Source organism: Falco biarmicus, chromosome 12 (genome assembly GCF_023638135.1).
Source record: "Falco biarmicus isolate bFalBia1 chromosome 12, bFalBia1.pri, whole genome shotgun sequence".
Lineage (NCBI taxonomy): Eukaryota > Metazoa > Chordata > Aves > Falconiformes > Falconidae > Falco > Falco biarmicus.
In genome coordinates, this window is record NC_079299.1 from 5,251,066 (window position 1) to 5,274,517 (window position 23,452).

At 46.0% G+C, this 23,452-nt stretch overlaps 1 protein-coding gene across 1 annotated transcript in view; it reads right to left on the bottom strand.

Moving 5' to 3' along the window:
* Positions 1–377: 377 nt before the first annotated feature.
* The window catches only part of CAPN13 (calpain 13), a 43,379-nt gene continuing 20,304 nt past the window's right edge, over positions 378–23,452 (bottom strand). Inside the window, exons 8-20 of the mRNA XM_056357713.1 lie at positions 22,239–22,313; positions 20,501–20,667; positions 18,966–19,114; positions 15,751–15,911; positions 14,254–14,290; positions 12,554–12,616; positions 11,494–11,551; positions 10,358–10,425; positions 8,634–8,702; positions 7,473–7,551; positions 4,428–4,583; positions 1,178–1,233; positions 378–404 (exon numbers count right to left, since the gene is read on the bottom strand). Of these exons, the coding sequence (XP_056213688.1) occupies positions 378–404; positions 1,178–1,233; positions 4,428–4,583; positions 7,473–7,551; positions 8,634–8,702; positions 10,358–10,425; positions 11,494–11,551; positions 12,554–12,616; positions 14,254–14,290; positions 15,751–15,911; positions 18,966–19,114; positions 20,501–20,667; positions 22,239–22,313 (1,165 nt within the window). The remainder of the gene's footprint in view (positions 405–1,177; positions 1,234–4,427; positions 4,584–7,472; positions 7,552–8,633; positions 8,703–10,357; positions 10,426–11,493; positions 11,552–12,553; positions 12,617–14,253; positions 14,291–15,750; positions 15,912–18,965; positions 19,115–20,500; positions 20,668–22,238; positions 22,314–23,452) is intronic.

A 23,452-nucleotide genomic window follows, 5' to 3' on the forward strand; every position in this document is an offset into this window, starting at 1 on the left:
TAATTGTGTCCATCAGAAGAAGAAAAAAAAGACAAGTTCTGCTAGGTGATCTATTGAAAATGTATTATCTCAGGTGGGAACAGAGAGCAAGTAGTAACTGAACTGTTGGTCATCTGAGCAACTGATAAGGCCATCAGCAATTCTCCAGAAAAAACATCCCAAAATCCAATTCCCTTTGCAGCCCTGCTCCAGCCCACTCATGCTGCAGCTCTCACCTTTCTCCTTCTCTCAAAACCCACCCTAACCCCAGAGTGATCTTTCTGTAAGGCCCCCACTCATATTTACTGTGGCCACTCCAAGGGCATCCACCTGCTTCTTCGCAGTATGTATAGTACTAAGGAGATTTCTTACCAGCCACACAGAGCTCTGACATCTCTTTAAGTGTACATGACAAGAGTCAGCCACTGGAAAAAGGAGAAGAAAAGATGTTTTTAGACAGTGATGTTGCACTAAGTCTTCAGACATGTGTCTCAGCACCTTCAAGCTGTGACCTAATGACTATGGTCCTTTTGTCCTGAACAGGACAGTAAAGGGGGTTTGGAATTGCCTTTTCGCCTTATTACAATTCAGACCCAGAAATACTTTCCATATGTTGCTTTCCATGATAAATTATTGCAGCAGCTGCAGCAGAAGCAACTGTTTGGAAGGGATAGCACCTGCGTGATTGCAAGTGGAAGGGCTGGCAGGCTCTGGGAATGTGATTATCCTACAGACTACCCTGTAAAACAGATTCAGGGCCTTTGCTTGGAAGCTCTGCTCAGCTCTTGGTGCAAAATAGATTTAATGAACTATGAGCCACTGAACTAACCACAGAGTGTAAACAGGAGGCAGCAAGATGTAAAAGGTTTTTTTTAAAAAATATTTTTAAACACTGTGTTGTCAAATAACAGTACCCAGTCTGATAAAACGCAGCACTCGGGCATATCATTCTGGAGCACAGCAAGATTTTCATTTCAGACTAACTGATAAAAAGCTTGATGTGTCCCCATCCAGCTAGCTAACCTTCAGGCTGTGCTTTTAGGACAAAGAGCAGCCAGGCAAAATCCTCACCACTGCTGGCGTCACAGGCAAAACCCCTAAGAACATACATCACACATCATCTTTAACTTCACCCTCCTTGTAACATACTCAGTGGGGTCCCACCTTGGGCCTGGAGAGAAGGAAGGAGCGTTCTTACCTCCATTGCTGTCACCAAAATTTGTGATCTGCCCTCCGCTAAGTTTTGAAATGCATCTAGGGATAGAACAAAGAACACCTTATTTCATGAGGGAGAAGCAAGAATGCAACACAGCCATACGGTGTGGCAGCTGAGGAGCAGAGCTGCAATCCCTGCGCCGGGATGCTCTGCTGGCTCAGGTGTCCACCTGCACCATCCTGCCCAGACACAGCTCATTTCTGTGCTGGGTACCCCTCTGCCTTGGCCCTCGGATCACAGCCTGAGAAGGCATCCCAATTGCAGGGCCAGAATCTGGTAGAAGTGTAGGGATAGGGAACGCTCAAGGTGACTGCTTTCATCGCCTCTCATAGTTTGTTTCAGTTGTACCTCCTGCCTGAAGCTAGACAGGAGAATGGTGAACTACTGCAGGACATCTTGCACCAGGACAACATGCTGTTGGTCTCCTTTTCCATCCTCCCTGGCAGTGAGTGATCACAGCAGGCTGTAAAGAAAGCGATTCTCTTCAAGGCATTAGTATGCCTTGCAAGCTTTCTCCAGGGAATATAAATGCAGATGCTGCTGTTATTCAGCTAGAGTTTGAAATTAACATTGCTGAAAGTTTTCTGACAGAACACTTTGCCATCAGAAAATTTAAAACCATTCAAATATTTATATTCTATGTGAACATTTCTATTGCAGTTTGTCTAGGAGAGATGTTCAAACCCAAGTGTTTGGATAGAGTCAAAACACAGTATTTTGAGTTATTTTTATTTATCTTGAAATTCTTTTCTCTAGAAATGGGCTGTTATAAACAGTAATAAAAAGTTGAAACAAATTTAAGTCTATCTATCCTTGAATGGCATATTGCTTTGAGAGCCTGTTTCCCCCCCAAATGGAATAGACATTGTAAGATCATGAATGTTTCGAAACCAGCCCAGCTTTAGCCAGAAGTTCAAGGCTGCTGGGCATGTAGGAACAGGGCACAAAGGCGCATTGCTCATCGGCAGCCAGAGCCACCTGTATGATCCAGAGCAGAGGGAAAGCAGAGGAAAACGCCGTGAAGCACATCCAGCCTATACTGCTCTGGAGAAAGGCATGGAACAAGGAAAACCTTGTGCTGTGCCCAGCCCCTTGCCAAGGTTGCATTTGCAGAGCTGGGCCTGCGCCCAGCAGCCTTTTTGGGAACAAATGACATTGTGCAAATCTCCTCCTCTGGGCAGGGGTAAGCGCCCCTTCACTGCTGTGTTAACTGCAGTTAAATACAGTTTGCAAAGAAGCTGCTGCTTTTGGTTTGAGTCTCATCTCTGGCTATCTTGAAAGGATGAGTAATGATTTAATGGTACAGATTTGATCTTCCCAGTTGCATTCACATCACCATAAAGGTGAACTGCCTTTTATTCCCACTTGGCACCCTTATCCTATCCTGTAACAATCTTATTCACAATGATTTGAAAAATTTGAGAAATGCCTTCCACATGAAAAGCTCTGTAAAGTGATAACTGAAAGACTTGAGAGCGTTTTAAGACACTCATTACAGACAGCAATGAAACTTTTAGAGATTCCTTTGCACATGTATGTAAAGGAGTTACCTTTATGCTGGCACTTAAAAACGAAGATCTTTTTTAGGATGGAAAAAAAAATGCTATGGTACTAATTTCGGCATAAGAGTTTTCATCTACAGCAAGTAACATGTATAATCACAGAAAATGGGCATTTACAAGTTGTCTGTTTTTTAATAAAAGCATTAAAATCAGGACACACTGATTTTCTGAGCTGCTTCTGCTGTACTCCTTGAAATAGGATTTTAGGCAGTGTCAGCCAGGTGGATCCGCTGACCATTATTTGCCCATAAAACATCAGTGGTAAAAACACATGGGGAAAAAATGAACACTCATTTCAATGCACTCTTGAAACCCAGCTCATTCCAATGATGAACTAAATTGCTGTAGCAAGGTTTTAGCACGTGGGTTGCAATTGCTGGGTTTGTTTAACTACCAGTATTTCCAGTCAAAATGCTTATTATTAGAGTAGCAAAGATTATGCTTTTGTAAAACAGAATTCCATTTACTTTCAGGCAAAGGCTTGGATGCAACACAGGGCGGGGTTTGTTGATCCACTGGGGGAGATCTCAGACCTTCTCCTTACCAGAAAAACTGAGAGAACTTTACTGAAGCTGGTGGGGAAAGGGAAGGGGGGCGGAAAGGGAAGGGGGGCGGAAAGGGAAGGGGGGCGGAAAGGGAAGGGGGGCGGAAAGGGAAGGGGGGCGGAAAGGGAAGGGGGGCGGAAAGGGAAGGGGGGCGGAAAGGGAAGGGGGGCGGAAAGGGAAGGGGGGCGGAAAGGGAAGGGGGGCGGAAAGGGAAGGGGGGCGGAAAGGGAAGGGGGGCGGAAAGGGAAGGGGGGCGGAAAGGGAAGGGAGGCGGAAAGGGAAGGGGGGCGGAAAGGGAAGGGGGGCGGAAAGGGAAGGGGGGTGGAAAGGGAAGGGAGGCGGAAAGGGAAGGGAGGCGGAAAGGGAAGGGAGCACCTCGCTTGCTGTGGTACAGATCTCTCTGATTTTTAACCCGAAGAGAAAGCCTTCCACATGACACGTGTTGCCTCATTCCTCTTTGCTGGGCATGAATGCATGTAGTCTGCAGTCTCCCCTCAGTGCTACTGGCCATGTTCCACACCACCCTGGAGGAAGCTCTGCTGCGGACCAGGATGCTCAAAGTTGAGTGGAAGGGCACCAGCACAAGCATACAGCTTGTTTTCAGAAAATGAGTCTTAGTGCATAGGGGCTCTAAGGACAAGCCTGCAGAGGCCAGGCTAAATTCGTGCAGCAAGAAAGGATCGGCAGCTGAAGCTCTGGATATACATCACTATCGCGCCTCAGCAGGTACAAACAGAGGGCAGCGTGGTGCCACTGCAGCCCACAGGCACTCTGATGAGCTCTGACGGGAAACTGGGGCCGACCTTCCTTCTGGCCCCTTTCAGCAAGGGCATCACTGTATTCCCAGCTGCTGCTTTCTCTCAGCACTGAAATGTTCTCTAGCAGCCAGTTGCTTTTGTGGGCAGGAGACAAAACTGGCTTCTGGCAAACAGGCTGCCACAAGGGATGCTTGGACCATGTCTGGACATTGGGCAGCTTTCTTATTTCCAAGCTACACTGTTAGACACGTATTATCATGCCTAGCATCATGTCCCTTGCCTTCTGCCACTGTCCTCAGCCTGGCTTTGCAAGCTCCCCCACTGCCACGTTCCCTGCCCTACCCCAGCCCTGGGTGCTGGCACTCACGGGTCATGGTTTCAAGGCGCAGCATGCAGCACGCGAAGTCAGAAAAGCCAATTCTCCTGGCAGCATCACCATACCGTAAGGCCAACAGGCGCAGGAGCTGCTCGTCAGTGACCAGACCTGCGGAGGGAAGAGGAACAGCAGCACTGTGGGGACACACTGCAGAATGATGGCTCTGATGGCCTTCTGCACCCTGCAGAGAACCTGGGGCCCTTCCTTAGCCCCTCACCTTGTCATGCCAGGTCTCTGCATCCCTGGACGGCAGCTTGCTGTTCCACCGGTTTGTGCATAAGAGTCAGGATAGAGTGATGGAAAATCAATGTCCTTCTAGTCACTTACTCAAACTGTGACTTAGGTCAGCCAGCAGCACAAAATGAGCGAACTAATCGAGTGTTATCTTGCTTTGCATTTTATCTTTTGTTTTCTATAAGAAAGGTTGATTTTCCTTGGCTCATAACTGTTAAAGTCTGAGTGTAGCATTCACAATATCACCGGCGCTTTCTGCTAAACAGGGTGATGCCACATGCTCATGCTATTATGCAGTATAACATGCCTAAGATTCTTAATTTTTACAATTTCTTTTCTATTAGAAGATGGTGAAGGTTACGTTTCTTTTTTTATTAGGTGATTATTCAGTATTGTGTCACAGTCTGTTTGGATGGAAATTGGTATTCAATTGAATGAACAAAAATTGCCTTTTAGAATGAATCTTTTATTAGTTAAATAAAACTACCCTAAATGCGCTCGCTATTTAAGAGGAATGATTAAAATATGTTTTGCACTAAAAGCTGATTTGCTAAACAAAAGGGAAATTTTATGCAGAGAGTTGGACTGATAGCTTCAGTTTAATGCATTCTCTGAGTCTTCAGAAAAGTCTCATTTTCTCTCCCCTAGTTTTTAGTGGCTCAGCTGGAAGAAAAGTAACTTTCCTGCTTTTTCAACCAGCTCTAAACTTTTCAGTTTTAAATGAACTCATCATGGAGCTGAATTAGTTGAACAGGCAGAAAAGAAAGAAATGGTTTCTCTACACCTGTGTAGGGGGAGACCCTGCTGATGGAGATGCATTAGTACATCGACAAACTTCGGTTGCATGAGCCTAGTGGAAAAGGTCTCCAGCAGGAAGCAGACATGCAATGCTGAATATTTAAATAATGGAAATATAGTCAGGCTTCAGATACATTTCAAATTAAGATAAGCCTGATTTAATTTTTTTTTCCTAGGAGGAAATGTTAGCAATTAAAAAAAAATCTAATTAATTAAATTTCTTCTTTGATTCTGGTTTTAAACCACTGTCAAGAACCACTGTAGTAGTGAGCAATGAATTCTCTCTCATTTTTAACCTTTTGAAGGCAGTGGGAATGCAATCAAGCTCTATCTGGAGAGCAGATTCCAGCGACCACTGCAGTGCTGCTTATGAGATACTATAATCATGTCTTACACCAATAAAACCCTGACAATTTGGCATGGTCATTCTGGGACATACTTGCTCTGAAATCTGTTCACCTGGCAATGCTTCCCAGTTAACCTCATCAACAAGACTGAAGTGTCAGTCCTCTCTGTTCCCAAGATGTTTCAGTTATGTGTTGTTGCTTACTCACAAGGTTACTCCCCACACCTTTTGTATGCTGGATCCCTCACTCTGGTTTTAGTCAAGCTTTAAAATACAGACTTCATGTTTCCCTGTTGTTTTTTTTAATTATTTTGATGCATTTAATGTTGCCAATGAGGAGTTTGTAAATACACCAGGCCAATGCTCCTGCATTTCAGGGCAGTACTGCTGTTAACGCAGCTAGCCTGCTTTACTCTGGCAGAAAATTTGACCCATCATTATGCTTTGAAGCATTAGGACAACAGTGAAAATTAAGCACACACTTAAGTGTTTTGCTGGGGAGAGCACTGAACACTTCAGGGAACTGCTGGCTAGGAGCTGTATTTAGATACTTTAGTGCCATTCCCTGTGGTAGCACCCACCTCCCAAACACTTTCTGGGGCTGTCCACTCCTTCCTGCTTAAAAAGCCAGGCATCATCCTAATGCAAAGCCAAATTCAAATGCAGATTTCTGGCTCAGAAGGTGGCAAGAACGAGCTTATAATTTTCTTTTTTCCCTCTACACAGAACTGCTTATAGCCTAACATGTATTGAATTGGCCTTTCGCAGTGCCTTTCTATCTTTCCAAATAACTGCACTGTTTCTGTTGCCAGGACTTCTCAATGAACAGTTTTCCTTCCAGTTTTACACTTTAGCACCTTTCTTACAGAATGGACCTGGCAGCTTCTCCTTTGACATTTATCACATTAGTGCTGTGCTCCTCAGGCAGATGCTAAGGCTTTGCCCACCTCTCAGCAATAAAAAAATTACACCTACATTCCCTAAGCTGATGGCTTCCATGGATAGCAATTCTGCACCAGATTCCTCCTGGGAACAACACCCCTCCAAGCACCAGGTAGCCAAATGGGAGCTTCTGTACCTTACAGTTGTAAGAGGATTGCTGTCTCAGAGCTGTATTTCATGCACAAAGTCTCTGGACAGATGACCCAGCTAAAATACTTCACTCGCATGAAGGCGTGCCATGCACTCACGGCAAGTTTCAGCATCCGCATAGCCAACAGAGGTCAGTGCAAACTAAATAAATGTCTGTCACTGTGGCTTTCCTTTATAGACTTAATTACTGCCCTGGAGAGAAACTGCAAGAACTGGGGGTAAGTGCAAAGCATCGACTGTTCCTTGCTCCTTTCTTCTGCTGGGTGTTTCACCCATGACCTAGAGTGACCACGGATAAGCTAAGCTGCAGGCTCTGGCCAGTACTGGGCTTCTCTGCATCTCTGCCGGCTCCCCAGCCACAGTGCAAAAGGTTTCTCCCTGAAATGAGCTCTGTCTCAATGCCCTAAACCAATGCAGACCTCTGAGCAGAGCTGCGATCTAATTGGCACCTCTGTGCAATCCAAATCACTTTCTCCCTGAAGCTTTTTTTTCCCTTTCCTCTTTCTTTTTTATCCTTTCCTTCACTGCTGCAGGGACAAGGAAGTACTCGGCACCTGTGGACATACCTGCTGCCTGTATCGCACTTTTCAGTTCATACACATCAAGAAATCCAGAATGATTTCTGTCTGCTCTGCTGAAGATATCCTAAAAAACAGTGTAAAGACAGATTTCAAACCTGTGTCAGCATTCCTCAAATTTACTACTACATCCGATTATGCAGCATGCTTTCCCTCCTTAATAAAAAAAATAAATAAGAAAGAGATTAGGTGACCATGACAAGGGAGACCCATTTCCAGAAGGCTCAGACAGTATGCTACCATGTAAGAAGTCCCACATTTTTGGGTCAGTGGAAGCCTTTTTGTTCATTCTCCCTGTTTTATGCATGCAGGCAGCAATATGAATGCTTACACCCCCACTGAAAAAAGACATTGTTTATAACAGGTGAAATAAGCCAGGAGCCCCCGAGTTCCCAGAATGGTCTTTCCCACCACGCCACTGAAACCCCACAAGCCACACTTGAGGTGCCATCAGTGGGAAGCACACCACTGCTACACGGGGAGCTGGCACCCCATGTCCTGGGTAACCTCAGACTACTTCTAGAGGGATGAAACAAAGTAGAGCCCACCCAACCCCGAGGCTTCAGAAAACCTTCCCACCCTGCACCAAGTCTGAGGGAGAAGGACCCAACACAAGCTGCCATGCATGCCCTGATTCTGAATTTAGCTGGGACCCTAAATACCAAGCTACTGTCCTCACTGCTTCCAAACCTAATGCTAATCCTGGAGCAGAGACATTTCTCCCAGATAAACTTTCATTGGAACCTACACATTTCCACTACAAACTGCAGCAATGTGCAAATGAAATTTCTCTGTTCAAGAACTCATTTCGGCTTAGAAAGCTTTTTAAAAAAATGCCAGTGGTGGCCCACAAACAGACATTTCCATCAAATTCTGAGCCTAATTGGCCTTCCTAGCTTTCCCCACTTTTTCCTCAATATTCTCTGCATTAGAAAAGCCTCGGTTGCTCATTTGGAGCATTTTATACACACCACTGCTTCCCTGAGCTCTCAACCTTTGCATGAGAGGATGGGAATCTGACCAACTAAGCAAGCAACCTTTGCAACGTTTTCCCCCCCAGTGCTTTGCTATCACAGAGCATCTGCGCCCTGCTGATGAAAAGCCCTAGAGTACAGTATCAGCAGAGAAGAGAGAGCATCCCCTGTGTACCATGTACTTAGTGAGACTTCGCCAGAGGCTCCTGAACTCCTGCAGTGTGAGTTGTCCATTTGAGCTGAACTGCACATTTAGTTAAGAACTGAACAGTTAATGAGAACTAAACATGGCTGTCTTCATTCCTGAGAACGCTGCCTTAACATAAAGAAAGACATGAGATGCAGTCTCTTCTGTCTGTTACTTTGTGTTGAGAAAGCCAAAAGCTTTTCTGCTCTCAACTGTGTTTAAATTCACCTTCTTTGGCACACGGTCCAGCTGCCCATACCTGTGCTCACAAACAACAAAAGGTTTCTATTTTTATGGTCCCTTTAACCACAAGGGAACCTGCCGTGATGGCTTCAGTTGACATTTAGCCACTGATCAGGGAGGCCTCTGTGGATGAACATGACCCCATGGCTTTAGGCCACGCATGCATGTCGCCTTGCCTCTGTGCCTGAGGCAGCACAGTATTAGCTCTGGCTGGATCCTCCTGGAGAACAGGCACTGGAGGAGCCAAGAGCCTGAGGAGCCAGTCCTGATGCCTGCTGTCAGAAGGGAGCAGCAGCCTTTGAGCTATGCATATGCCACATGCAAGAAAACACTCCCCCACCATGAGCTGCAGGAGCCCGGGGTGTCAGCAGACATCCCTCAGAGGTGCTTGAAGAACTAAGTCAGCAGACCTGCTCCCCTTCATACATCATCTAGGAGTCCTGGGCAGACACGCAACAACTCACCTAATGCAGCTAGCATGGTGAAAGCTCCCTGAAAGCAAAATTCATCGCCAGTGAAACACAAGCAGACAAGTGCCACTGCCGTGAAACCCAAGTGAAAAGAGCTAATCCTGTCTTTGCAGACCAGGAAAGGTCACAATGTACATGGGTTGTATGAAGCTCAGAGCATGAAAAACCCATTCTGAATTAAAGCAGAGTGGTGGCTTTGTTGATTCTTTGTATGTGTCATTCATTCACAACGTCCACTTAGCCCAAGAGGAGCTTTGGGAAGGCGGAGAAGTCTCTTTCACCAGCTAGACAAAGAAAACTGGAAAGAAAGAGGGACTTCTGACCATTTTTTGTGCATTCCCTGGCAGTTTGTAAAGGTCTGAAAATGTCTCAAAGTTATTTCAAGGCATAGAAGAACACAGACAGTGAGCAAGCACAGGGAGAATTTGTGTTTTCATCAAGGAGCCCTCTTGTTCTACAGCAGCCAGCAATGTATTTCCAGTGTTGTCTTGTTAACAGTAGAAAAACTGCATGATCCATCTAAATAGGGAAGGTACACTGGCAAGGATGAATGGCCTGCCAGGCAAGTGTCTGTGATTCAGCAGTGACAATTCTTCTCCCCTTCACACCAGCCTGGCTGGCCTCTAGCTGCCATCCCAGGCCAGCGTGGCTGCAGCCACAGTAGCAGAGCTGAGCTGTGCCTGAGCTCTGTGCTGTGTCCTCGCCTCAGGCTCTGCCTGGGACCTGCACCCAAGGGTGAAGCTTAGCCAAGCCCTGGGCCCTGCAGAGGGGAAAATGAGAGCAAAGAGTTAGCTGGTAGCAGAAGGCTGACCCTCAGCCTTCACATTAAAGCCAGGGAATGCATAGCAAAGTCCTGCATAGACTCTGGGACAGTTATTTATTGAGGACTGTGGCTGATATTTACTTGCAGATTCTCACACTGGGATGCTCAGCAAAGCCATAACTCAAGGCAAGGATGGGAAGCACCAGGGAAGTTTAGTGCTTCTGCTGAAAGGATACATCCATCAGAGCTAAAATGCCTCTGCATGAATCGAAGCTGAACCCTCCTCCCAGGCTGGTTGTTTCATCTGCAAGGAATGGCAAAATAGAAAGAATTAGTGACAGCAAGGGGAGTGGGTAACAGAGGCATCAGGTCACCATTCAGAGGGAATGAGGACACCAGTCTGAACGTTCACATAGTGAAAAAGCCAAGGATCTAGCTCCAGTTCTCAAACAGCATGAGCTACCTGCCAGGCTGTCACTGAGGGACTCTGACATGCCTCAGACATCTCTACTGCTCCCTTCCCCAAGGACAGGTGCCCTGTTTGGGCTCACAGGTAACTACTCAGCACAATCTCTGCCCATCTACCTGCTCTGATGGAAACTCTTCCCTCTTGATATAAGGATAAGGGAAATGACAGTGACAGGAAAGGCTGTTTATGCCACATTAGTGAGTCCTAAAAGCACTCTGAGCTTTGTGCATGGTGGAGTTGGTTCGAGGCTTCCCGCTGTCCCTGTCTCATGCTACTTTTGAGGTGAGCAGGTTAAGGCTGGGAAATACTAAAAACCAGCTTGAGGCATCTACAGAGGAGCAATGCAGGCCAGGGCTGAACTGGGAGAAGTGGGGTGACAATGAGGAGAGCAGGAGGCACAGTTCCCTGGGGCGCTCACTGCTGCAGCCCAGCAGGGACTGAGCTCCTGCTGCAATTGGTGGGGCACAGGGCAAAAGGGGTGCTCATGGGGGCTACAGGCACATCCAGAAGAAGGACAGCGTGGGGTAGGTTAGGTCTGTGAAGCAGAGGCTATATCCCTAGGCAGAACTGGGAGGGGGAGGGGAGGGTGAAATCTGGCTGTCAAGCAGATGCACAGCTTTGCTGAGGGCCATGCATTAAAGTCTGTTAGCAGCTGGTCTGGGTAGCATTGCCTTCTCCTTGTGATTATTATTTTTATTTTCTTTAAAATATAAAGCCAAACTGTTGTGCATATAAAGGAACCCTGGTGGAGGCAATTCTCATTCGTCAAGATCCAACAGTGCAGTAAACCATGCTAAGTATTTTTTGAGGACCATCAGGACACCCCTAAATCCTCTGTCTAATTTACACTACACTAAGGATAGGGAAGCACCAAAGACTTTAGCTGTGTTGTAAAAGCTTTACCTTGCAGGATCACTTCATTAAGGAGTTGTTGCAGCTGCAAGGCATCAATAGTTGAGCCCTAATGCAGAATAAAATGCAAGTAGATATGTGAGCATAAAGTTTTCTCTTGTGTCACTTTTGCCTAAAACGTCTTTCCTCATGCACTGTGATAACCAAGAAGGACCTCTGCTTATATCAGCGGAGCAGCAGCACCCTCTCCAGATCACAAGAAAGCCCTCTGTGCTGCTGGGCCACTCTTTGCCCTTCCCTACAGGAGTTCACAGGGGAGCTACAGGCACTCCCATCACCAAGAGGTATTTTCAGCAGTGACAGGAACACTTGCTGACCTCACCAAGCCCTAGCTGGGGAGCTGCCAATGGGCCGGCACAGCAGGCAGCTGGGTGAGTGGACTGGGAGCATGGGTGCTGCTGCCTGCTTCCCTCTGGGCTACCCATGGGTGACCCTGCCTGCCTCCCTCCTGAGACACCCCCAGGGCGTTCAGCATGGCAGCCCCTGTTCATTTTCACCTTCATGCATTGATAAAACTATTAACTGCAAGAAGCCCGCTGTGCAAAGGCTTTTGGCAGTGATTTTTTTCCCCTCTTGACTAAGTCGAGGAGTTCTTTATAACAGTTTATTAAACCATTAAAAGCATCTCCTGTGAACATGCAGACTTTGGCTCTGAAAGAGCAGGAATCAATTACTGAAATGCTGACTGATGTCTGGCTTCCAAATTCCACAAAGGCAAATGGAAAACGATGCTGATGAGAGAGGGGAATACTCAAGGCTTTCTAATTGTTTTCAGTAAACAAACCAAAGCAAAAAAAAAAAAAAAAGTATACATGCAAGCCCATCACCAGTATAACCACTAATCTCCTATCCTCTGTTGATATATGGGGCTAGCCAGGCTATCCCAGTGGAATGTCCCATTTTTCTAGGGGTTTTGGTAGGTCAGTTAACACTGTTTTCAGAGTATCCACTTGAGGATGGAGCTACATTTCCAGAAAACATTTTTCTAAATGGATTTGTTTCAACATCATAGATCAGTTTTCCTTTTTGCAAGATGTTTTAGATAGGATACCTGCTTCGCGTATCTTAGGAAGACAGCCTTGTAGGAACTATCCTGGTTCTGTCTTGGTACATCCTGGATCAAAGACAAAGTATGGACATAAATAATTCTGTTGTAAACCAACGGGAGGCAAAAGTCTGCAGATCCAAACAGCACTTTAGAGAGGACAGGCAACGTAGAGTACAGGTTGGAATTTTAACACCCCAGAAGTGAAGTGGTTTAGGAGTCAGGAACAGCTACTGCAATGAAGGAAGAAGCATCACCTGGATGTTATCACTCAGTACAAGCAGGAAGGAGCAGCTCAGGGCCTGAGGAAGACAGCAGAGCACATCCAGGGTGGAGTTCAGTGAGTCAGTACATAGTATAGGGATACAAAGCTTGATCCTTACTGATGGCCCTCAGCTGAAACCACTGGTTTAGGGCATGTGAAGATTCATGCAAACCAAGCAAAGAGACCAGCAGCTTACTTTTATTTTCTCTTGCACCTTCTCAACGCCAAAGCAGGCTTGACTGTACCTGGGCAGTTGCAATTCAATGGTTAAGTCATTTTTTTCAACCCTCCGGTGAGGACATCCACCAGGCACTAAGAGGAACTATCCTTAACATTATAAAGTTTCCCAAAATAACTAAGCCTAAGCCCCAATGTCTTCAGCTCAGTGCGAGATAATTCACACCACTGAAGCCCAAATACCTGAACAAGAGCAAAAAGTGTGGGTACCATAATTCATCAAAGTCAAAACATTGGCTAATGACAACAGCTGAGTAAACTGACAGCTTGTCAGTGGAAAGAGATAATAAACCACCATTTACACTACCCCTCTAATGGGGCTTAATTGCGGGCTGTAAAATGAATCACAAGGAAAGGGCTCTGTTTTCTGTTCTCCTGAAGCAGCTTTACACCTTTGGCTTCAGAGACCTGCACTGAGTTTGCACTGCTATAAATAACAGCCTCGCAGCAGCAGGGTTTTGCAAGCAACCAGTGAGACAGCAGCATGGACTGGAGCAGCTCTGGCAAGAACAATTTGCACTGTTTACAGCAAGGAAGTCCAGCAGCAGGTAGTAGCTGGGCTAGAGAGGCTGAAATGGGGGTTGAACTAGACGCACAACCAGTTCTGAAGTGTAATTTCCCTTACATCTGTGAAGATATCCTGATAAAAATGAGAAGTAACCTGCTTTGGGCCTCACATCTATGGACTCCTGTGCTTTAGAGGGTGCAAGCACTTAAACGAAACCTGCTTTTAGGTGTGAGGTCTTTTTAAAAGGGGTCAGACTCAAGCTGTGACTTCTTCATCAGTTTCCCCCCACTCTCCTCCTTAGATACATACCCATTTTACAGGCATTGCAAGAATTTAGTGTCTTTTAAATGCTCCCCTCCCCCGCTATATCTGGTTGCTCAGTGTTAAAGGTGGCAGACAGACAGGCCGACAGAGGGACTGTGTAAGATCTGTTTCCTTCAAAAATCAGGCTCTGAAAGACACACGTGTGAAGAGGAATAGCTTCAATGTCACTCCTGTCTCTAGAAGGGAACCCAGGCTGGTCACCTGCTCTCCCAGCAAGGTCCCAGAGTGCCAGATTCAAATCTGGGCAAGGTACTGGGTGGTGAAAGGAGAAGAGCAGAGTGGTGTCAGGTATGTAGGGAAGGAAGGGGTCAGCTCTCTGCAAACCATTCACCACCACCACCAGTATCTACATCAGTTTTCACAGACTCTTACCATAGGCAACGCTGGGCTGGGCAGGGAGTTTGTGATCCTAGAAAAAAAGTTACAAGAGTCAAACTGGAAGAGAATGGGCATTTTCAGAGCATTGATCTGCAGATGTGGCAGAAAGCAGGCATCACCCAGCCTGTTCCAGTTCATTCAAGACTGTTGCACCAGTCCTGGGTCTCTCTGCACAAGCAGACATGAGCATGCCTGAGTCTCTGGCTACTCAGGGTCTACTGCCCTCCCCAAGCCAGCCCTGCTGGCACCAGCAGCAGAGAAAGGGTAACTTGTCTCACTCTGAGCATGCCAGGACTAACCTCACCACACAGAAGACAGGACTGCCCTGCCCTGAGCCACACAAAATTTTCACCTGCTTTCTCTTTGCCTAGTTTAATAGTCAGGAATAAAAATAGCATCTGGGCTATTAAAATGTCTGCAGACTGCCTGAAATTGAGCTGAGGTCACCATTCCTTCTAAGACTCATTTAGTAGCAACATTCAATGCTCGATTTTTGCTTTTGGTAGATAAATTAGGCAAGCCAGATGCTATTTTTATAGCGTCTACACTATTATATAGGCAAGTGCTGCAGAGACCCACAGGAAGGGGACTCCCAAGGTTGGCCTAGCTTAGGAAGCTCTGTGAGGGTCAGAGGCTCTTCTGGAAAATGTTGCCTCCAAAGGCTGAGCCATCTTGTGCCTGACTCATCATGCTGAAGGCAGTCCAGCCCAGAGTACAGACCTCTCATGTTTGTTTTCCATAACTAGGGAGTTGCCTCAGTTGATTCTGGGCTGTTTTTGGCAGGGGCCAAAGCCTAGAAAGTAATCTCGTTGTTGAGATAGGGGCCTATGAAGTAAGAGCTGCAGTCACCTACACTATAAAGCTAGCTGAAGGAAAACCACGACATGTGCTGAATGCTGGGGCTTGCTCTTTACATAAAGTACACCCAGATAGTTATGTGAAAATGTGGTAATAGCTGCCTTTGCAGCTTCAAGGCCCCTCTCATACCCACTCGGAGCCCTAGCAGCCTGTCTATGAGCTGGCTGGGTGAAAGGATCAAGATCCTTCGCTGTCCTTTGCTTCTCTAGGTCCAGCTCTGAGCAGAATGGGACCTGATCCATCTGCTGTCCAGCTGGCATAACACAAGAAACTACATAGCAGCTATTAAGTCAAACAAGCTCTTGGCTCTCCTTTCTGGGAAGAGAGACTTCCCCACAGCTGGGGGCAGGGCACCTCTCTCAATTATTGCTCACCTGTGTGGCACTTTGTTCCTCGGCTGAGACCCTTGGTAGCTGCAGGTGAGCTACTGCCCTGTTCTGCAGCGGCCACCCCTGTGCATCTGACTATACATCTGATCCCCCCCAACATGGTGCTTAACACTCGGCTGTGTCTTGCCAACACGCTTCTAGAGTACGTTAAAAGCAAATTGCCACATTAGTTATCTTGACATTAAATTGTTAAATTCTGGCACACTGTAAGTCTGGGGCCTTTAAGGAGTACTTATCATCTTACTCATTGTCGCCTTGGTTCTTCATGAAAATTCGTAAGAGAAATTCAAATTCTTGGTCCTCTGTTGTAGAAGGAGCAACAGCATAGGTTCCTGGGCTCAAGATAAAGCAGCTGGTCACATCTCGAATCAGGGAAAAATTCTGTTTCAGGACTCTGGAGTTCTCCTGAAAGAAAAATACAGTTGGCTATCTCCCCTCCATGTCAGGAACCAAAGTAAATCAGCAGATGCACCCAACAGCAGCCTTACATTCCCACAGCTCTCTCAATACACACTGCATCTAACACCCCTTGACCGTCCCCAGTGGCATGAAAAGCCCATCCAGGTGACAGACTTTGTTCAAGGACACATCAAAAATGCACAAGGGTGGAAGAACTTAAAGAAACAGAAGGCAAAATGAATGTAAGTGGATTTGAAGAGAACTTCAATTAACATTACAGAGTCTGGAGTTCATGAAGGAATCAAGGATGAATGTTTGTACTAAAACCTCCCTGAGATGTCCCTAGTGTGACTCAGAGTGGTCAGAGAGCTCACTGAGCATCTCACCCAGATGACTGCTTCAAGAATCACAACCCAAACTTTCCAGCACGTGTCACAAGAAAATAGAATATTTGGATCTTTCTCCTGTTATCCTAGTATTTTTGCTGAGACGAAACAAATGTAATGCAACAGCTATTACTATGATGACATGTAAAGATAGCATAATAAAAAACTCTTCTTAAATATATTCCCCCAAAATACGTCAGCATGTATAAATTCCATTTAGAATGGTTATATGGCGTGGCAGAGTTATTTATGAGCCATGCCTTTGGGAGACAATAACATAAAACTGCTATTTTGGGAGGAAAAAAAAGATGACTACTGTTACAGACGGCTGGGAGGTATGTAGACTGCGAAGTATTATGGGTCATATCTTAAGCAGATAGAAACGGGCAGTGTTGCAAAGAAATAAGTGGTGTAATCCTTTTTTTGACTTTTTGGGTCTCATTCCACATTCCTTCTGGTAAAAAGCAGAAGCAGATTAATTTCTCAACAGAGTCAAACCCGGTGTGAGGTAAGAATCAGCCTCTATAGGTTGCTCAGCAGTACCACACAACATTAAGCTTCCCTCACAGCCATGTATTAGTGTTCCTTGTCTGTATTTAATCAAAGGCTTCCTAGAGCTATCAGGTATGGCCATTCTGGTTTGCATCCCTACCTGTGCTGCATCCCCCTCTCATCCTGCCAAGGAATACACTCTTTTACGCAGCAACAATTTGATGTAGCTCAAAAGGTACTGAATAATGCTGCTAATGAATAATGGCAGTGAAAGCAGTTCAGGAAGAGTGAAGCCACATGAATTGTAGCAATTGCACTCTTTTTGCACAAAAAAACCACCTTGTAAACTTTCACATAAAGATGCCACTTCTGACCACCCTCAGGCACTGAGACTAGACACTGGGAAATAAACTGAGGGAATAGCACTGCACACCTACCCTGGTTTTAGCTCCTGGACTTGGCTTTTGCTGCTACCAGGGCAGGACGCTGGGCTGGCTGTAAGGAGCTGGTAGACCAGCTCTCATGTTGAAATACTTAGGCTGTGTCCATGGGGAAATATTTTCTGTATAATATGCTGTATGGATCTGTACCAGTCTCATTACGTTACTAAAAGCTATGGCGTGACGGAGCAGCATAACTGTCCCCTTTTTGCTCATTGACCAGGTGCTCCAAAGTAGTCCTCTCGCCTCTAGTAGTGGTCTGTCCTGGGCTTGCTTTTCAGCTCCGTGTGGGAAATCACCTAAGATCAGAAGCCCAGACTGGGTTTGGAGGTGAGCTATGGGCTGACAGCCCACAGAACCCATGTCATCCAGATTTGACATACTCCTCAAATCCTTGGGAACATAGCAAGAAAGAGAAAAACTAAATGAACACACCTAAGCATCAACTGGAAGGGAAGAAAGAAATTTCAAATATAAAGCAAGAATAGAGAAAATCTGCCCCCTAGTCTACTACTTGATTAAACAACCTCTTTTCAAGGGACCCAAGACCTATGTCATCACCTCCCAGTGAGGGTCACTTCTGTTATAACAGGCAACAAATCAAGGTGGACATGCATCATGTAAGAGCATGCAGGGACCTCCATGTCTTGTGACTGTTGAGGGACAGCTGATGAGGATACTGGAAGGAGCAAGTTCCCCATCTACCAGGAGCAGCAGCTCTTTCCGAGTGGCACAATTGGCCCCACAGAGTCCTACAGCTCTTATATACCTGTGCCTGGCAGGGGATCTCCTTGCATAGGCATAGTGAATTCCACTTGCTGGGTGGATGCTCTTTTTATGACATCTTTTGTTTCTCAGACACTGTTTTTTATGAGCTACAAAGCCATGCTCTTCCTTTACAAGGAGCTGTTATACTTACGGCGTCAATTACTCAAAGTCTGGGACTAGGGCAAACCTCTCCAGTGATCAGGAGAATGTGAAGTTAGGATCATAGCAACCTCTGCTTCCTTTTACTCTTCAGGTTAAGAACAATCCTCTCCCACCCTCCTCAGCCAACAACAAAAACACTTTGGAAAAGGCCAGCATCCATTTGCACTAGCAATTGTGCCTTCGGTAAGCTTGGTAATGCTCTGACAACAACTGCCCTTGAAATGGCATCTCCCTGGACAGTCACCAAGAAAAAATCCCAGGAAAATAGTATTGCAGGTCCCAGGTATCTGGGATGGATTACCTCCGCGCTGGTCTTGAGCAAAGCCTTCCATGTATTTGGTAAATGGGTTTTGCATGGCATATCTGTGTTAGAAAAGAGGGGATGAGTAAGACAGGCCCATTTTGTGGAAAAAGGGGCCATTTGCTTCCCCACTAGACCTGGAGTACAGCTCAAGTACCATGGTTAGTGCTGGCTGTCATGCCTCTGCCAGGCCAGCAAGGCACAGCACCAGTACCGCTGGGCACAGAGGATATTGCCCTGGCACATCTTGTAACACAGGGACTCCCTGAATTGCTACAGAACTAAAAGTTCAACCTTTCCTCTCTTCAGACGTGAATAAGGGGAACTAAGCCTGGTTAACTCTACTTTCCCTGCAATGTTCTATGATAGAAGGCATCCAGAAATTCACTCGAAATACTGACTGCTCTCTTTTCACAGCCCAAAAGGCAACTGAGTCTTTCACTTCCATGTACAGGAACAATACACCACACAGAAAAACAACAGTGCCTACATGATACCTGATTGTGCTTACCGTGGTGATAAAAAAGCCAATCTTCAGGATTTTTGCACCCTTCATATCCTTGGCATGTTTTTGCATAAGCGAAATGACTACATTATAGGATTTTGGGTCATAATCTGGTACTTTGAAAAAATACTGAGGGTTTGTTGAAACTGCACCTGCTGAGAAAGTGTTAATAGATTAATAGCAGCCACATAGATTTCCCAGTAGTAGTCTATTGTGTAAGATCTTTCTTATATGGACCCAGAGCAATAGGTAGTTACTGGTCCAAGATCTTTTCAATACAACAGAGGACTATAGTCTCTACATTACCAGCTGGAGTTGAGGCATCTGGAGTTAAACTAATTGCACATGAATCATTCTAGAAATCTCTGGAAAAGTCATAAAAGTCGTGTAAATTTCTCAACCCCCCTTACGTCTGCTTCACCTACACGGCACACTTCCCCTGAGGTAGAAAAGCAGCGATTCTTAGCCACCTGACCCAGTGGCTGAGCTGAAAAAGACCGTGGCTTGGAGGTCATAAACACATAAAAGAAAAAGACAAAATGGTCCAAAGATATCCTCTCCTTCCTTCCTGTTAGTGTTTGTGATGGGCAAGACAGGGTGTTGGGCACCAGAGGGAAAAGGCTTCTTGGCCAAAGTTTTGGTTAACAGGAAGCATCCCCAATAAGAAAGCAGCAAAATGCCGAAACTGGGGAAAAAGGACTGAGATGGCAGCAACTGCTTAAACTAGTCTAGACATTAAGCCATGCAGGTGTGTTGGGTGGCTTTCAAAGCGGCAATTTAGCCTCAGTTCAGCCCCTGCACCTCTTTGCTTAGCCCCAGTGCCCATGGTGTGCAGCAGCACAGTCATTGCTTTGTTGTCACCCCTCAAGACATGGTGACCAAGTTATGAGGAGGGGGCTGAAACCCGTAAGCTGAAATCTGCTAAGTCAGGGATCAGCGTTGCAGAAAAAAAGAAGCTCCTTCACTAACCACATGCTACCATCTTAGATTAAAAACAGAGCTCAAATAGTGATGCAACTGTAAAATAAGTAGGATAAGACAATATAATATAAAAATAAAAAAATCAAACTACTAATAATCAGTTTGCAATGCCAGAAGAGGCCTTGCACAGGCAGTAAAACCAATGATCTTTATCTGCTCTAAGGCCTTTCTATCTTTGAAAATAGCTTTGTAGCACAATTATTTAATTTCATAACCATTTAATTTCAGAGTATTTCTCGCTCCGTAAAATCAGCTACATATTTGCCAGACCTCTGATGAGGTCCCCAGTAACACCTACTGCAACTGGCTGAAAGAAGGTAGACAAGCACATTTTCTTTGAAAGAGTTCAGGGTTTCTAAATCACAAGCCTCTTGTTTTAACTCAGCAGCCAGTGCTGCTGCTTTGTTTCTGCCTCTTTAGCTGATAGGTCATGTAACGGGAAAGGGCATTAACAACTGGCAATCAATATTTCTGCCATTCGATGCTCAGAGTGATTGTTTCACTGTAAGCACCAGTGGAGAGGAAGAGAGGGCCGGGTGATTGCAGTGAGAGTTCATTACCTGGGGAATAGTTGTTCCTGCCGGTGACAAGGACCGGGCTCCACAGGCTGATGTGCCTCTCTACAGACCATGTTGTGCAGTGCTGATCTCCAAAGTCCAAAAACGTTGGGGTGCTGTTACATATATACAGCCAGGAAAACTGCTCCTGGAAGTTTTCACAGGACATCCTGCAGAGGCAAAAATCTCACTTTTCCGTTTGAAAGCCATGTTTGAGACTCAGGTACTCAGGTTCACCCCCCATATCTTTAAAAGGGGATTATGGAGAGCACTTGCAGGCTGTAGCCGAGCTGGCTGGTACCTTGCAGAAGAGGTCAGCTCTCAGTGCATTTGGGCTGCCCTAACCGCACCTAAAGCCCCTGTGAAGTTACAGGGCATGTGCAGTAGTACCTAAGTGGAGCCCTGCTATCTCCAATACATCTCTGACACTGCATCTTGCTTTGTCCCTGTGCAGCATCCTGACCACATTCATGTGTTGCTCAAGTCTGTAGCATCTATCTCAGACCAGCCTGCTGTTCCCCTGCTCTCAGAGCTTCATGGGGCAAGTATGCACTTTCTGAATAAGAATAGCTTTTCTAAAGGATGGCTGGTAGAGAATGGACTGAGAGCAGCCCTGAGGAGAAAGACTTGGGAGTGTTGGTTGACAAGAAGCTCAACATGACCCGACAATGTGCTCTTGCAGCCCAGAAAGACAACCATATCCTGGGCTGCATCGAAAGAAGCATGCCAGCAGGGTGAGGGAGGTGATTCTCCCCCTCTACTTCGCTCTCCCAAGACCCCATCTGCAGTGCTGCATTCATCTTTGGGTCCTCCAACATAAGAAGGACTTGGACCTGTTGGAGAAAGTCCAGAGGAGGTCCATGAAGATGATGAGAGGGCTGGAGCTCTTCTCCTATGGAGACAGGCTGAAATAATTGGGGTTGTTCAGCCTGGAGAAGAGAAGGCTCCAGGGAGACCTTATAGTGGCCTTTCAGTACCTAAAGGAGCCCTACAGGAAAGCTGGAGAGGGACTTTTTACAGGGGCATGTGGCAATAGGACAAGGGGGAATGGTTTTAAACTGAAAGAGGGTAGACTTGAGATTAGATATAAGGAAGAAATTCTTCATTATGAGCGGTAAGGCACTGGAACAGGTTGCCCAGAGAAGCTGTGGATGTCCCATCCCTGGCAGTGCTCAAGGCCAGGCTGGACAGGGCTTTGGGCAACCCGGTCTAGTGGGAGGTGTCCCTGCCCATGTCAGGGGGGTTGGAACTAGATGATCTTTAAGGTTGCTTCCATCCCAAACCATTCTATGATGCCTCACACATGGCTAAACTGGATCTGAGAGTAATCAGAGGCAGGGAAGAACCACAAGAACCTCCAAAGCAGTCAAGTGCACAGGTTGTATGACCTGCTCAGCCACCTGTCCCTTCCAAGCACCAGCCAATCCAAGATTCAAGCTAGGCATTTTATGGGGAAGGGCAGTGTGGCAAAATGACTAGGTCTCAGGGAGCTGGATTTTTAGTTCTCTCACTGTTTATTTTTTTCAGCAGTGTGTCACTTAACCTTGGCCAACTCCATTTCTCCAGGCCTTGTTTCCTCTGAAACCATGGGGTCAGGACAACCTCCACTTTGCTGTTTGCACACAGCTAACACAGGGTACCTTGAGCCATCACTAAGAGCAGAGAACTGCCTAAATGTCTCTTTTCATAATCAACACAAACAAAAAAATCCTGATAAACAGAAAGATTGATAGGGAAATACCAGAATTCTCCATCGTCCTTATTTCTGAGGAGAGCTTCTCTGCATTGAGGCTCAACATGGTCCCACTGAGGAGAGCTGCAAACAGGAACAAATCAACAAGCAGATGTGAGGCATAATTTTCCATATCTTTGGCCAGCCCATTCCTCTAAGCAGCCTGTCAAGTCATGAGGGATCAGGACAAGTGAGCAAACTGCAGGTTTGGAACAGAACTGTGCTCAATACCTTCAAAGCCAAGACCAGAAAACAGAGCTCTGCACCTTTGCTGTGCCTGAGTTGCCCACCCTGGGATGGGGAATCCTGCCTCTGACCTCCAAGCCCTGGTCACCTGTCCCCCTGCTGCAGAGGTTAGTGAGGTACCAAGGCATAGCACTCTGAAGTGCTGATATTACATTGGCATGTAGAGGGCACATTAGCCAGTCAAATGTGTTGTTTCCAAGCAGCATGTTTATAATTAAGTGATAATTGTACTTTCTGCAGAGTTTAAGATAAATAAACAGAGCATGAATCAATAATTTATTGATTTATGCAGCTTACCTGTGAACGCACTCTACTGACATTTCAATTACAGTTAGGATTATAGTTCACCCTTCCAAAAAATGGGAGGATGCTGCCTGAGCAGATAGCTGTTACCCCAGCCTTGAACATGTCTCCACCACTCGCCAACCCATTGAGATGCAACATGCCTGACTTTTCTCAGCGGAGAGGTTATGAGTGATCCCAGCAACAGGCACAGGTGGGATGCTATTAAATCACCGAAGAGTGATACGTGTACATCTCTCTAGTCAGGAAAACACTGATGCAATTCCATCAGGAAAACTAACATCTATTTATTTACAAAACACAATTGCACTCTTCCTCTGTACCATTCTTTTCCTCAGGAAAGTGAAGTTAGCTTATACGCACAGAAGCAAAGTCGTCCTTGCATCTCCAAAGCTGCATGTAGGATCCAAAAGGTCAGTTCAAGCCATCCAGCAGCACTTTGCTTTTGCTATAACCAAGGACCCTTTTTGTCTCTCTGTGTTCGATACTGCATAAAAATACTGCCCTACTCTCACAGACGCTGCTAACCATCCTCTTCCTAGATCCCCCCCTTATGGGAGGGGAAGAAGGAGCAGGAAGGTGGATGCATGACCACTGCAGGACAATTCAGTAGAAGAAGTCAGCCAGCATCTAGGGGAACGGCCAGAGCTTACTGCAGGTAATAACAACCCTTT